This window comes from Myzus persicae, unplaced genomic scaffold (assembly GCF_001856785.1).
Source record: "Myzus persicae strain clone G006 unplaced genomic scaffold, MPER_G0061.0, whole genome shotgun sequence".
NCBI classification, from domain to species: Eukaryota; Metazoa; Arthropoda; class Insecta; order Hemiptera; family Aphididae; genus Myzus; species Myzus persicae.
The window spans coordinates 41772-58937 of NW_019103935.1; the positions used below are offsets into that span (position 1 = coordinate 41772).

Sequence of the window (17166 nt, forward strand, 5' to 3'; positions counted from 1 at the left end):
ATACAAAAACGTTTAAGATGAAATTTCCACGCAGCCACCGCTCGTAGATAGGTGTATAGTAGGTAGTATATATAGTATAAACTATATAGAAAATTGTATATAGTATCTACTATAATATGTAGGTATACCTATATAGTTACCCGATTTAGTATTATTGTGTTAGAGCACGTATAATAATTGCTCGACCGAAGCGAAACAAATTGAATTCTCCTCGGAGGATCATGCGCGACTTCTTCCGGAAAATTTTAATCGATGTACAGTACCCATAAGTATATGTACATCCATACATAAATGGCCAATGCAACGAACACGAACACAGTTTTCAGTCCAAAAACTAAACAATTTATCGCCATGTGCCCATGTATTATGTATTTATGTGTGGCATACAAATATTAATATTATATATTATTATAAGTAATATTCATGGGCACTTGTTGTTTAATTTCATGTAATCGTAATCTATATGGTTTTAAATGGAAAATAAATTGTACCCAAACACGACATCGTAACATAAGCAAATATGAACAAAAAACTAAATACTGAAAATTAAAAACCCATACCTAATTAAAATAACGGATAGAATTTCTTTTCTATCTTTCTTTCTCTTTAAACATATTTTTTATTGTTACTATTATTATGGTTGAGGTAAGAACGACAACGTTTACGCTGATCCATGTTCTATGACCCACAAACTCGATCGTTCGATACGACCGTGATGCTATTGGATCTTATGATTTTACATGGCAAATTCGTTTTGGTTTTCTCGCACAAACTAAAAAGTGAAGTAATACGACTATTTAGAGCTTGAGTAGACTACATGATAATCATTGATTGATTTACAAAATTATTATAATATAACATATAGTAGGTATGTAATGGGTATGTATAATACATTAATGCCTATAACTATATAATATATAATATTATATACCTAAAATGTGAATAGGTTAGTTTTAATTTATTCAAATATCATAATATAACAATATAATATTCAAATGGTTAAAATTCTTGTGAAAGAAAGTAGCAAATATCAACAGATTATAAATGATAGCAAAAATTTTGGATTAAAAATATAGTTCTTTATATGATCCAGTATTTTTTCTGATGTAGTACTTTCGTTTTAAATATATGTATAATATTGTACTTATAAATTATATTATCTTATAATTACACCAGTTTTACAAGATTTCACTGTGTATGACATACCTATGTAAATAGTCGATAAATATAATATAATATAAATATATAATGTTATGTCGTATTTTGTTGGATAGTGTTAAATGTTGCTGCGGGCAAAGCGCCTATGCAAATCAGCTCAGAACCCGGCGGCCTACCTCAAAAAGCCATCGATGGTAGCACCAGTTCATTTTTCAGCCCCGAAACATGCACACTCACTAAACCGGAACGCACCCCATGGTGGTATGTTAATCTGTTGGAACCGTACATGGTGCAGTTGGTGAGACTGGATTTCGGTAAAGCCTGTTGTGGTAAGTATTTTAATTTAAAATTATTAGGTATACCATAACCAAATAACAATATTAAGAAAACGTTTTAGTTGATGGATTATTGTAATGCAACATTAAAAATCATAATACCAAAAGTTTTAAATAACTATGAGAAAGTGTTTGATAATAATTATAAAATAAAAATAATCAAGTCATAATATTATAAAAATAAATGAGAAATAAAATGGTATAAAATGGATTGGTTAATTAAAACCAGCGTACGCCAGTAATTGAGAGTATCTTGAGTGTACCAAGAATGCCCAACTTAACGAAAAAAACATAATTAATGAATTGTGTTTTTTCGTTAAGTTAGGTATTCTAATTCATTGTAATTTGATTTATTAATAGCACGATAACTCTATAAAAATAAATAACGACATTACAACTTTATTTATATATTTATATTTCCTTAGAGGTGAGACATACCAAAAAATATGCGTTAAAAATAATATGATAATGTTAATACCATTTTAAAAAAACTAGAACATAATTTAAAATATTATTCAACACATAGTGATTTTAACTTTGTGCGCATTTTCAATTTTGAACTTCACAAACAAACTAAAATTGAGCATTTGTTAATTTATTTTTAATTGATTGTAACATGGTTAATGTCTAATGGGGTGATTATACTAAGAACCTAAATATCGAAAAAAATAACTTAACATTGTTGAACTGATGAAATGGAATGTAAAATAATAATCGAAAACGGAAATCATTTATATGAATATGTATACAAGAAATTGGTATCAGACGCCAAAATATTTTTTCTAGCTATAACTATTTTATTATAACTATAGAATTAATTACATTCTTAAAACACATTTTTATACTTTTATAATACAAAACTAAAGGTATTTTTACTTGGTGAAATTTAAAACAAATATATTATAAAAAAGTATTTTTCGAACTCTATAATACTATTTATAATATATCTAATTTATTTAATTAGGTAGTTGGAGTAGGTACTATGGGTATTACTATGAAGTAGGTATAATTTATCGGCAAGTTCGAATTTACTAAGATTTAATTTTAATAAGTACCATATTAAAGTAATTAGTATATTCATGAAAAGTATACAATTATTTAACAAGAAATTACAAACTTTTATTTTAATAAAAAAAAATAAAGTTGTAAGTATATTTTGTTAATACATCGACATTGACCACAATATTATAAATAATACATAATTTAAACTAATGTAATCATTTATCAATTTGATATCGAGATGATTCATTGGTACTATTTCTTAGACATTGTATACTACAATATTTATAATCAATGCTAAAATGCATCAAGCATTTTCTTAAAAATTATCATTATGGATTTAATTTCAGAGTATAATTTTAGGTCATCTGCAATAAAATTATAAATGATTGGGAAAACTACATAATTTACCCTGCTATTAAAAGAAAAAAACCTAGATAAATGACTGTTGGTGCAATAAAACACCTACCTACCCACCTATTTACACAGATACCTCGTAAAAAGTTATGTAGGTAGTAACTCTGCTTAACCCATATTTAAAACATATTTTGATTTCTCTGATTTTAATAGTTTATATAGAGTTGTAGAACTGTGTTAAATATATAACTTAACTTTAAATAACAATACTTTCGAAATAATGGGTACTATCAGAAAATTTAATGATCTAAAGTGAGTAAAATGCATAATTTTAGAAAACATATTTCACGGAATCAGCATTGAATGTTATTAATCATTAATATGCAAATACAATTCTTAGTTATTTATTAACTTGATTTATCAGTTCATTGTTTATTCTTCATTTTGATTAATCATCGTATTGACTTTTTATTTTTTATTATGTTTTGTTAGCAGAGCTTCAAGCTTGCATACAAATAGGACAAATAGATTGCATCACAGAATGTCGTACCATATTCAGTTGGTCTTGCAAACATTTTTATTTTTATTTAGTTCAAAAATGTAGATAGACAATTTTAAGTTCTTATTTTTTGTTATAACTTCATACTAAACAAATGATGCAAAAAAGAAAATATAACGAACAATAAATTATGTTATGTTTGGGTTTCTTATGAAAAAGATAAATAAGTACACGATTGTTTTCACCTCAGGAGGAATTTCGTTACTACAAAAAAAAAGTTTGATAATCTAAATATAAATATTGTATTATGTTTGAGTTGTTTGTATTCATAGAGGTATTTTTGGTAAATTAGTTACAATGAATAAAACCAATTCATATTATCATTCAATATTCTATTAGCACGTGCGAAAAACGTGCACAAAAAACCGGTCAAAGAAAGTGGTACCCACTATAATACTAGTATTTTATATTAAAGTCACTGTCTAACTACCTATATTGTCGCCTGTGTATAATAAAACAATGTAAATACATTTGATTTTTGGAAAATAACTTTTCACATTGTCTGAAGATTTCCCAAGTAATAGGGCTTGTCATAATGACACGATAAACACTACTTATGATTGTTTACATAAAATCATATAAATAAAATCTAAGTGTTGCCTGTTAACTTATGTCGGCATTGATTACAGGTAAAAACAAACCTGCTACGATAGTCGTGCGAGTGGGAAACAACAGGCCCGACCTGGGCACAAATCCTATATGCAACCGATTCACTGGGTTTATTGATGAAGGAAAACCGTTGTTCCTTCCGTGCAATCCACCTATGCCAGGAGCATTCGTTAGTGTCCACATGGAAACCGCTAGTGGATCCACTCAGTTATCAATTTGTGAAGCGTTTGTCTATACCGATCAAGTAAGTTTATAAGACCTAAGGTTATTGTAATGTAAAAATAAAATATTTAGTTAATTTAATATATTAGTTTAACTAAACTTTTTAATTAATTCAAAATACTTTTAAAAATTAATTTTAAATGTACGTAGACTCATACTTAATATACTTACATATTATATAATACTTGATGTGTTACAGTTAAAGTCTTGAATTCATTATTCTATCATTTAACGTATTAATGTAGGTGGTTAAAAGTGCTTATGTATACAAAATGAAATGAATACTTCATCTAAAAAAATCATACAATAGATAGTTACCACACACAATTCGGTCTGCTGGTTATAAATTATTTAAGTCTTCACATTATAAATAACTTTAAAAAGGTAAAAATCATTATTATTAGATTATTGAAGTACAAATATCAAACATGATGATGTTACAAAATAAATATTAGATATTAAATTATAAGTAAAAGTAAACCATTATAAAACTTTACAACTTATAACTTATAACAATGTAACCGTCGCATGACAATACTAAGTATATCCCCTCAAACTCACTAATTTATGTCACTATATAAAATCAAAATTACTTATTGTTCTTATTTGTGTATACAATGCAATAATATTTTAATTGATAAAAAATAAGTTTGTAAAAAAACAACCTAACTAATCAATTTTTGTTTTATTTTACATTAATATTAGTAAACTGTATACGTATATCACTTATATAATTCAAATTAAATTTCAAAATAACAAAAAACAAGTTGGCTAAAATGATATTTTTTACAATTATAAAAATTATTTTATTTTAATTACAGTACATTTTTGTTATTTTAAAAATTAAATACTTTTATTTAAATTATAATTTACCTATATATATTTTTTTATTTATTATTATTGATATTGCAAGATTGATTCTGGTTGAAATTTGAATTGCACAATACAATATAATAGTATAATTGTTATAACATATTATACATAGATCAAGTAGTGGTACAATTAGTAATACATGTACATTTAAGTAAAATCTTCATATTCCCGATGCGTACAGACAAGCGACAATAATATGGGCACTGCAAAAAATATCGGTTTATTTTATTAGAGAGTATGAAGTGTCTAGGTATTTCAATTTCATGAGATTACAACATTTAGATTTAATACTTTAACATATAAATAAATGAATAGGCAGGTGCATGTTTAGAGATCAATTATAATTACATACAAATATAGGTAATATTAGAAATTATTATTATCAAAACACAATTTACCTGTATTTTAAAAAAAAAAATTCGAAACTAGTCACCTACCCTATGCAGAACAATGGTTATAAATTAATTTATTCATATTATTTCCAGGCGTTACCGATTGAGAGATGTCCGCAATTCAGAGATCAACCACCAGGAAGTACTGCTACGTATAACGGAAAGTGTTATATATTTTATAACCGGCAGCCAATGAACTTAAGAGACGCGTTAGGGTTTTGTAGATCAAGAGGTGGCACATTGGTTGATGAAAGTAACCCCGCGTTACAGGGATTCGTCAGCTGGGAGCTATGGAGAAGACATAGGCAAGTTAAAATATATTTAATAGGAATATGTATTTGAATAAAAACTCAATTTAATTAAAAACTAATACATATAGTAAATATATGGTGATTTACCAAACATACTAGCCATAGGCGTAGAATGATAGGGCTAATCCTCACAGAGTTCTGTTGAGCCCCTTCCAAAATTCGCAAGAAGTTCCGGCAGCGTCGGCGATAGACATAGTAAAAAATAGCCCCCCCCCCATATAAATTCATTACTCTAGCCTATGATACTAACCACAATTTTTTAATTAATAAGATTAATGCATTTTGAATTCTGATTTTTTAATACTCTTAAGATTAAAAGATTAATGTTTTTAACTGTTTATCATTTTTGATCCATTTAATAAGTGTCCTGTAGTGATACCAATGTTTTTATTTAAAATGAGAATCAACTCCAATTCCTGTAAATTGATAAGCACAAGGCTTTTTTAAGACGTAGATGTACATAAATTTAAATTTAAACGAGTAGTTTTTGAATTAATTAATCCTAAGTAATTCTTAGAGTATATATTTTAATAATTTAGAAACAACTAGTTCAAATATTGATTAAACATCAACATTTTTAAAAACATCATCTGATAAACCATTTACAGAAAAAATAGTAGCTCTAATTTGAAAAAAAGAAGTGTCTATAAGCATAGGACACTCTTCAAATGGTATAAAAATCTAAATAAATGACAATATGGTCTATATTACAGTCTCTATAGCATATTCAAAATTTCAATATCTGAAATTGAATAAATTCGTTCTTAGAGTAAAAAATGGAGGTGAGCATGGTTGGTGAATAATCATCTTGTATGCTGTATAATTACCAAACAATATACTTACTTTAATACATATACCTACCAATATCACAAATTAATAACCCTCTCTCTATTTTTACACCTAAGTCACTTGATTATGTTACTATTTTCAGGAGTGATTCACAAAGTCAATATTGGATGGGTGCCGTAAGGGACACTCACAACAACAAAAATTGGAAATGGTTAAATGGTGATGATCAAACAGTAACGTTCTGGAGTGTACCGTCAAGCGGTTCTGAAGCGACATCTGTAAATGGAGGCGATTGCGCACGATTTGATGGTTCCAAAGGCTGGTTATGGTCAGAAACTAATTGCAATGCTCCGCTAAATTTCATATGCCAACACCGTTAGTGTTAATTTATATTTAGTATTATTAAATAAATACCATGTACGAATAAATTGTAATTATTTTAGTTATAAAATATTTTTTTTATTTTTTCGCATAGAACCGACTGCTTGTGGTAGGCCAGAACAGCCTCCAAATTCAACAATGGTAGCTGAAAACTTCAATGTCGGCACCGCGGTTGAGTATTCTTGTGATGAGGGCCATCTGTTGATCGGACCGTCTACTCGTACGTGTCTCGGAACAGGGTTTTATAATGAATTTCCACCAGTATGTAAACGTAAGTTAAAAAAAATATTTTTAAATCTGTTAAGACTTAAAAGTTTTAACTGGTCCGTGCTTTTTTTACAGGAATTCAATGTGGTTTTCCTGCGGACATTTCAAACGGCAGCTATAAACTAATCAACGGTACTGTCAACTATTTAAGCCAGGTACAATATAGTTGCAATGAGGGACATAAAATGATTGGCAGAGATAGATTAATTTGTGATTTAGACGAAAGATGGGATGGACCACCTCCAAAATGTGCAGGTAGTGCAAATAATATTCTTATGCATTTTTAATTATTATTTAACTAATACAAATGTATTTTTTCTGTTAAGTCCAAAAATGTGAAGATCCTCCGGTAATTCCTAATGGCGAATATCAGATGTCAAACAATGAAAGTATTGTTGGAACACTAGTGGAGTACACTTGTGTGTCCAGACGATTCCGTTTGGTTGGACCTAAACAATTATTATGCTTACCAAGTGGTCAGTACGATAATAAGCCACCTTATTGCAAAGGTTAGTATTGCGGTTATTTATGGTACATTCTGTTCAGTTAATTGTATTCGATTATTAATTATACACCATATTGAACGTGAAATATTTGTTATTCAGAAGAAACCAAAACGCCGATTGTACCGGCCGTGTTAGTGACCAAGACTGTATCGACAAGTACTGTTCCTAGCAGCCGTGCGCCACCGACTCCTAATCGTGAAAAACCACGGCCGTTTACAACTAAACCAACTATATTGACGAAACCAGCTAACGATCAGGTATGTTAATTTACTATATTATGAAGTCTGCTACAAAGAAAAGTAGACGTATTCACTTTCTTTGGGTAACAAATTTGAAGCAAGCTCGATATACATAGTTTATCCGAGATTATTAGTTCAAATCTGAAAATTCGGTGCTTTATCAACCGGAAACTGAGCAAATGTTACTTTCTCTTCATTAGGACGATAGCGGCCAAACGTCATCCAATGTGGTAATCGCCTCGGCGCATCCGCAAGACAACGAGATTCCGGATAGCGTTCACGTCCGAACAAACCCGAATGCGGCCAACATACCGTCTCAGGTGGAAAGCGAACACCGGCTCGGCCCCAAACTGAATTTGGGTAATTTATACTTGATACATTTCGTAATCTTCAATAGTAGGTTACTATAATAACTTCGATTTTCGTTTGTGTTTGTGTAAAACAGGAGCAATAATCGCATTGGGTGTGTTCGGAGCATTCGTGTTCCTAGCAGCAGTTGTGACCACCATCGTCATACTCGTGAAAAGGTAACGTGATTTAACTACGCGGTGTGCTGCAGCAATGTAGGACTTAAGTTTAAAAAATGAAAAACAATTGTGCGCGTCTGAAATCCTTGTGTGTCTGTGCGACTAACAACAAAAATCGCTTGTCGGCTGCTATATGTGGGCTGTTTTGTTTTTGTTTACAGCAATAGGAACCACAAACTTCCGTCCGGTGCGAATAACATGCCGTCCCGATGGTATACACTACTGGCAATGCCGTTCCCCGACCAGCAAGTCGGACGGCGTCAGTTCTCTAGGGCGTATAGAAGCCGAGCTGGCTATTTCTCTAACCCGCTATGACAATAACCGCACACCGATAGACACATTATAATCTTAACGTGTACCCGTACCAAAACAAAACAAAACAAAAACAAACCGTATACCTACCAGAAACCCATAAGTCTAAGGTACGACTGATATGTATCACCACAACGTTTTCTAATCGCACTGCTATTGTTGTTATTACCGTCATTATTACTGTTGTTGTTGTTGTTGTTGTTGTTGTTGTTGTTGTTGTTGTTGTTGATGTTATTGTTGTAGTTGTTGCGTTGTTCTCGTCCGACTATCGTAACAATAATATTATTTTATGGCGCACCGTTTTGACGCACGACATGCTTCTGTTTTTCGCACGCTTTTATATTTTATATTATGGGTGGTAGCACGGTGTTATTAGAGTTTGAATGTTGGTGACCACGGATACCTTACTATTACTTACTCGTAATTAGGCGTGCGCACAGGACACTTTAATTCAGGTATAGCTAAAAACATGTGGTGGAAAAAGGGTTATCGAAGACCTTAGAATTAAATTATATTATATTCTAAAGAAAATTTAGGATTCCAAGTGAAATTCTCAACGAAAACACCGATCAAAAAATAAATCAAAATCAGTGCGCACGCTTATATTATGATGGGCATGTATTAGTCGTTTTGCCAAAAGTTTTTTTTTTCCATTACCGCCAAAATTTAAAAAGGTTCGATTGTCATTCATGTCAAAAATAATATTATAGGTATTATTTAATAGTTATTATATCGATTAAAATAAATTGCTTCAAAACGGAGAAGACATTAGGACATCCGCATACTTCAACTTGACTCTTTACATTTTATTAAATTAATAAAATACTTAACAGATGAATAATTATTAACTTTACCTACTATGATTTATGAATAAAATATCAATAAAAATGTTAATAGTTGTACAAGATAAAATTTTTGATTTTATAAAATAAATGTGTTGTACAAATATTACAAATCTTGTAAGCATCAAATGTCTTTATGAAAATAAATTTTGAAATAAAAAATATATAAACCACAATTTCTTTGTATGATTTCGGAAATATATTATATTAAGAGAATATAAGCGCTTAATTTGTTTTCGCTCTCCGACGTTCTCGAAATACAGCATATTAACGTTTAGCAGACAGAAATCTTGCGTTATTCCTATTGTAACTAATATGCCACGATTGTCATTGTATATAACTTGAGTGAATTCACTTATTATTAAACTTTAAGTTAAAAACATTTCCTGTGTCACTACGTTTGCTTTTTTACAATGTTTAAATTTTTGATGAAATTTTTGAACTATAATAATTTACACACTCATAACTTATATAAAAATTAAATTATGATAAAATAGCTAACTTAGTGACATAGGTAATATCCTTAACTTAAAGTTCGATGATAGGTTGATTCATTCAAATACTAAAAGTAACATCATAGACTGCCAACAGAGTATCAGTTCTACTGAACGTAAATTTGGTATGTTGCACATGATTCAGAGAGATCAAATAGTACGCTGATATATTCTTAATATAATATATTGGAGTGATTATTTGAAAGTTGGAAGTGCTAAGGAACCCCGCGATCCCCTACCCTAAAACGTGCACACATGGTTAAACTAATCACTGGGTAGGTACAGCTGATGGCGTGTACGCATACTACCAAATAATAATGTTTCTTTACGTCAAAATATTAATCAATAATGATCGATAGTTTTTTCGATTATTTTTGGCGGTAAACGAAAATCGAACCTTTTTGAAATAATAACTGCAAGTCGTCGCGTTTTCAGTAAACGCATAATCACTTCCACGATCACAATGCATAACGTACAATACCTACCTGCATATTAATATCTATCTTATTCGCATCCGCAGGAATCGCAGTGCCAAACATTTCCGGCACCGTGCGTCGCCAGACACCAACACGGTCGCCTCGCTGGACTCGTCCGGTTCCGAGAGCCGGGGAGGCCTGAACCGGTACTACAGGCAGGCGTGGGAGAACCTGCACCAGACGGCCGCGTCGCCTAAACACTCGCGGCCGCACCATCACCACCATCACCACCACGCTGGAGGTAGGCGCAAGGATACCGCGGCCGACGGGTCGCCACGCGTCGAGAGCATGCGCGACGGATCCGAGCTGGTCGTCAACGACGTGTACCACCCGCGGTCGACGGCGGCGGCGATGGACCACAATAAGAAATCGTCCAGGCATCACCACCACCATCACCATCACCAGAACAGGGCGGCCAACCGATATTGATGCGGGCCCTCGAACTGCATTAATTATTACGGGCGAGATATTTCGACGTCGCACACGACTTGTACTGCAGTATGATGATTAATAATATATTAATAGGTATAACTGCAGCAGCTGCTGACGTCGCGCGGTCATAGTAATATTATATTAATAATACACGTAAAGTTAAACGTTAGTTAGGTATATGCCTATTTTTATTATTACACACTAATTATTGTATACGGGCGGTTGATTCGCTTTCATCAGTGGAATCGCTCGTTGTTTCGAAAAAAGTTTTTGGGAAACTTAAGGTACTACATATAGGGATGCAATCGTATATTATATTATTATTTGTACAGTTTGTCGACTGAACCAGAACACTCAAGTAGGAAAAAGATTAATGTACCTACATTATCTACCAATATAGAATATTGTGAAGGAATTGTTTTGTACCTATTATTAATAAGCATTTAAAGTTTAGACGAGCGGAGTACAGGTATAGCGAACCACAAAATATGTCGCAGTATGTCCCCACCGAAGCCTCTAAACTTTAAATTCTTATCAATAAATAATGTTCAATTTGCGACCGTCTTCAGTTTTACCGGAATAAACATTTTCATACAAGTTCTTGTTTTTTTGTTATAATCAGTGTTTGTAGCTGTAAAAAAACCGCTACGAGTGCGTTAGCCACAATCCGATTCTGCATGTCATATATTGTCACATATACATTAATGGTTTCACATCCCTCATTTTCATAAATACCAAAGACTTAAATACTATTTTTATTTTTATCTTATTAAATATATGGACACAGAAAATAATAATACAACTGTCGATAAAATGTCGCCCTAGGAACAAGTTTCCTCGGATTATTTCTATTTTCTATTTGTTTTTCAATATAATAATTTTCGGGTGAGTGCTTTGATATTTGGTTGAAAAAAATTCATGTAAAAGATTAACTATGACAACTATCTGTTATAGTATCAATTAACAGTGATTTTAAACTATCATTGAAATTGGTTTCTAATAAATGTATTGTAGATTTAAACAGATATCAAAGTGTTGGTGATTGCTTTGTAAATACAAAATTTTACTTCAAATAAAATCACTATATACCAATTCAACCTCCCGAATGAACCAATTTATTATAATTTTATTTTTTAACTAATGACATTTTTACAATGACATACAGTTCATACCTTCCCTAATTTACGTAGTTCCAATTAGTTCACAAAAACAACAGTTAATTAAATTACATTTACATAGGTAGGTATTCATTAACTATAAAAAATGCATTTAGTAAACCTATAGATTCATTAAAAAACTCGAATCCATAGTATATGCATTTTTCTTTTTTTTTATTGTAGAAAATATTAAATAATTAAATAAACAATAATCTGTATATAAAATATTTTACTATACATTATAATTTATAATATAGACATTAGACATAAATGGAAAATGTAGCAATTAATAATTTTCGTAGAAAGTCTGATAAGTACCTATGTCCATTGTTTGACTTTTCTTTCTTCAAAATATTTTAATCTTGAGTCTTTATAATATTTGGATAAATAACCTTTTGGCTATTAAAAAATTGTATCACTTTATTTTTCTATTTGTCCATTTATATTATATTACAACATTATGCATAATATAAAAAGTTGATTCTCAAGCCTAAAAATTATTTCACTTGTAGAATGTAGAAATACAACTATTAATGACTGACAGTTAGAAAAATAAAGCTTTAAGTCAACCAAAAATTTAAAATCCTCATTTTTAGTCTCTTTTTATTTATAAGATATAAGATCTATTATATTATATTTGTCAGCATTGGACATACAAATATAAAATGATTTATCAATAATTTGTATTATTTTTAATGTTACCTTTTCTGACGTTGAAATATAAGTCAATCATTTTTAAGCTTAATTATTATTATTATTATACAATAATATTTATTATATATATATATTGTGAATTATTTATTTATTTATATAATATAACACTATATATTTTTTTTTTTTTTAATGAACTGTTTAACCACAGTATATTATAATATACCGTGGTTTTAACAAACACGTTCAAATTAGATTATATTATGATTACATGATGTGTTTCTATTTTTTATGTAGTTAGCAGAATTGTAAAAAATTGAAACATATTTTTACTGCCAAAGTTGATCGCGTTTATTGTTTATCTATATAAAAATATAATATTTTCATATTGTTTATCTTTAGACTAATTATTATTGAATTTTGTAAATATAGTAAACATAACCAAAGTATTATAATATATTTTGACTTATAAATTACCTGCGTATTTTATCCCTGCTAAATATATCTATTTTTACGAGTTTACTAACTTATATTTTAATTTAAAAGTTCAATTATGTGTCATTTCTGCCAACGTATATCAACAGTGTTATGATTTAATGACCTATAAAGTCAAGTCATATAAGTAATTGGACTAGTAATTGTTAAATTTATAAAGTGATAGATCAATAGATTTTAATGATAAACTTAATTTTTGATTGAATTAGTTCTGGGCCTTGGGCCCAAGTTACTTTTTGGTGAAGATGGAATCAAAGGCATCAGTTGCGCTGAACACGGAGCCCTGTACCAATACCTCTACTCTGTAGTATTTTTTAGGGGTAATGGGTGGTTGTTTATGGTGTAATAATTCACACATTTTCGCAATTTTTACGTACTTACAATTCTTTAAAACTTTAAATGCTTATGAGACAAACACAAAATCGAGCATTTGTATTTTTAATATATTTAAACTGCTATTATCAAAAAATATTAGGAGTCTTGTACTAAATTTTAACGCTTTTTGACCCAATAAATAAATTTTATTACATTTATAATAAAAAAAACTAAATAAATTGGAAACTGAAAATGTCCGTACCTAAACAGCTCAAAACAAGTCAAAATATTTTGAAAATTGTATGGAGTTTAGAAAATTCTAATATAAACATTCAGTGATAATTGCATGTATCTACGGCTATTTGTTTTAGAGTAACACCAAAAACCAAAATCGATTTTGTCAAAAACTGCTTTGTGTAAAAATTCTCGTTATTCCTTATCAACACTTAAACTTAAAACTAATGAGAATTTTAAATTTTGACCTCCCCCAATGTACCAACAAGATTTACTTTCCCATCGAACAAGATACTAAGGTTGAAAATAAAGCAATTTTTTAGACTACTTATAAGTATAGCTTATACACAAATTCGAAAAAAACACATAATTGTAAAATTTATAAATTCATCGCTCCACTCAGAATCTAAAAGTAACTATTAACTAGTATTTAAATATTGTTTGCACATATTTAATATTTGGTGAATAATAAATTATAACCAACAAATAATTTAATGAATTTATCAAATGCGATTATTGCGATAATATGAACAATATTGTGCCCGTGAAGTTGGCCCTTAAACTATGTTCAACTATTTCATTGAGTATTGACGCCACTGTACGTCCTTATAATATATATTAGGTAAAGAATAAAAGTTATGTATAACTTTCATATATTGTAATATGAATACATAATATAACAACAAAATATATGTTAAACACTAAATTAATAGTTTCAAATAACTTCGAACATTGGATTTCGAAAATTTAACAGTTAAAAATTAAAATTGTGTCTTGTGACTTATCAGTTATGAGGATATTTCTATTAATTAAACCGAAGTGTAATTTTAAGTACCTGCTTAGACATAGGTTTTAATTATAATTATCCTACGGCCGGGGGCAGGAAAAATGATGACGGCGAACGGCGCGCGTTTGTATTATTTGATCTCTCGTATTTTATTCATTTTGTGCTCAGAAATAAAATAAGTGGGTAAACTAATTGGGTAGCATATTTTTCGTAACATTAAATATTTAACCAAAACAGAATATTATTCAGAATGTTTAAAACTAAAAGATGCATAACACAGAACTCTGCGTATAGGCATTTAGCTATATATGAGAACAGATCACCACAAGGTAATTACTAATAAATAGTAATATGTAATCCTCTGATCATTTAATGATGAATTTAATAATTGTTACACTAATGGGATTATAAGTTAGAATACACTGTATTTCCACATTCTACAACTATCTACATTATTTCATATTTTATTTTATGTTTTTAATTTTTAAAATGCGTTTTTCCCCCTGTGACCCTAGACACCTTGTAGGTATAATAAAATTGAAACCAGTAATACCTGACTGTTAAGTTAAATTATTTACACGATTTCAAATATGAAAGATTTAAAAAGTATAACTGTATGTCTGTATAAGTATATAATATATACACATATCAACATAATATGTATAAACTAATGATGTTTTTTTATGAACTATATATAATTTATAACTATTCATCATTGAATACAGTGCGTATATTTTTCGAAAGAACGTAAAAAAACATGAATACCTAATTCCTATTTTATATCACACGGGTTGATCTAGAAACTGATACGACGAAACCTGTGAAATTTTTTTAATCATAATTGGCTTCTGAAAACGTCTATAAAAGAGTGCGTTTTAAGAGTGTGAGTCAACATAGAAATCAATTTGTATCGAAGTCATTATATTATTATAATAAAATAGTTAAAATAACTGTATCAAAATACCTAAATTTAAAATATTCAATACCTACCTATATGTAGGGTAATAAGGACGCTAAAATAGGTGTAAGTAGAAATAAATATTATGTGCATACCTACTATTAAACGTATTAGTGTATAAAAAAATGTAAAGGTCAATTTAAATAATTCACAAAAACCTAAGGTTTAACCTGGCGTATCGTATAGGCCAAATAAACACACGTATAAAACTTCGCGTAGTGAAACAAAGACGGCGTTTGGATTGTTCGAGCTCGGGTATTTTATACATTGGCGCTTTTGGGAGAAAGAATATGTTTTTGCGTTACCAAATTAACAGATTTTCAGTGGCAATAAATATTTAATTTAAGTCTAAAAACTAAATTTAAGCCCCAATATAATATGAAAATAAACTCACGTGTAGAGTGTGTAGACATCGAGACTCTTTCGGTTAAACCTGGCCGGCTGGCCGTGCCACGGCTTAAGTGTAGTCACTAGTCGTGCAGTAATCCACCGTCGAAGAAACAGCAATATTCGCCCGTCTCCACTCTTCATTTGTAGAAGATCTTAGCTCGTGGTACCTACCTATATATTATAGTCAATGGTAGTGTGGTACCTACAATATTATAGTATCGGAATTTTTTCCTTCTTCTGTTTAGGTACCTTCTGAGTGTGCCACGTTCGCGGTTCGCCTTTACTTTTTATTTTTATTGAACTACCTAAGTTAATTTTTGCCTATACATTTCTTTACTTCGACAACCTAGTATTCACTAATTGTTTTGAATGGAATTGTGGCTTTAGTTGACTCCAACTTAAGTTAGAGTAGAAGTTAGAAATTAGTTTTTTTTTAAGTTTAAAATAAAAATGTTTAATCCGTTTGCTCGAAATATGTTAAGTATTACATAAAAAAATTACTCAGCGTCTCGTTATCCAACTTAAATATATTGGTCACCTAACTGATAATTTGATCAAATGTCTCAACTTTTAAGTAGGCGTGTAATAACTAATAACTCCTATTTCTTGGAATACTTATCAGTCATTAAAATACAGGATGTATAACAGAATTAAAAATATAAAAATTAAAAACAGTATGGTACTATATGTGTATAACATTATATAGTATTGGCCATTATAATTATCATAAGCATTGTGGTTGACGTAATAACGTGTATTTTAAAAAATAGAGGTATTGTGTAACTAATAATTTAAAGAAATAAGAAATAATATGACACAAATTTTTTTAACATAAAATTGAAAATACTCAATATTTATTATTAATAAACTATGATCATCGCTGTAGTCTAAAGATACTAATAGTTAACACTAATCAATTCTAAGGAACGTTTGGATTTTTAGAATGTAAAAAAACTACGAAAACTAGTTACTCGTTGTTTTTAACGAGTTGGATTAGATTATTTTACACATTAAATTAAATTAATAATGAATTTAAACTAACTAATTAGTGCCCAGATTTGCTTGTAAGTAATAAATATACGGTTATTGATGAATTTGT

General features: G+C 29.8%; 1 protein-coding gene across 1 annotated transcript in view; it reads left to right on the top strand.

Annotated features, from left to right (window-relative positions):
* LOC111036608 (sushi, von Willebrand factor type A, EGF and pentraxin domain-containing protein 1) overlaps positions 1–12826 on the top strand; it is a 32117-nt gene extending 19291 nt beyond the window's left edge. The window contains exons 3-13 of the mRNA XM_022318692.1: positions 1275–1487; positions 4038–4261; positions 5598–5809; positions 6747–6979; positions 7080–7256; positions 7328–7507; positions 7579–7761; positions 7858–8015; positions 8198–8357; positions 8443–8524; positions 10693–12826. Coding sequence (XP_022174384.1) covers positions 1275–1487; positions 4038–4261; positions 5598–5809; positions 6747–6979; positions 7080–7256; positions 7328–7507; positions 7579–7761; positions 7858–8015; positions 8198–8357; positions 8443–8524; positions 10693–11077 — 2207 coding nt within the window. The 3' untranslated portion in view covers positions 11078–12826. The remainder of the gene's footprint in view (positions 1–1274; positions 1488–4037; positions 4262–5597; positions 5810–6746; positions 6980–7079; positions 7257–7327; positions 7508–7578; positions 7762–7857; positions 8016–8197; positions 8358–8442; positions 8525–10692) is intronic.
* The last annotated feature ends 4340 nt before the right edge of the window (positions 12827–17166 follow it).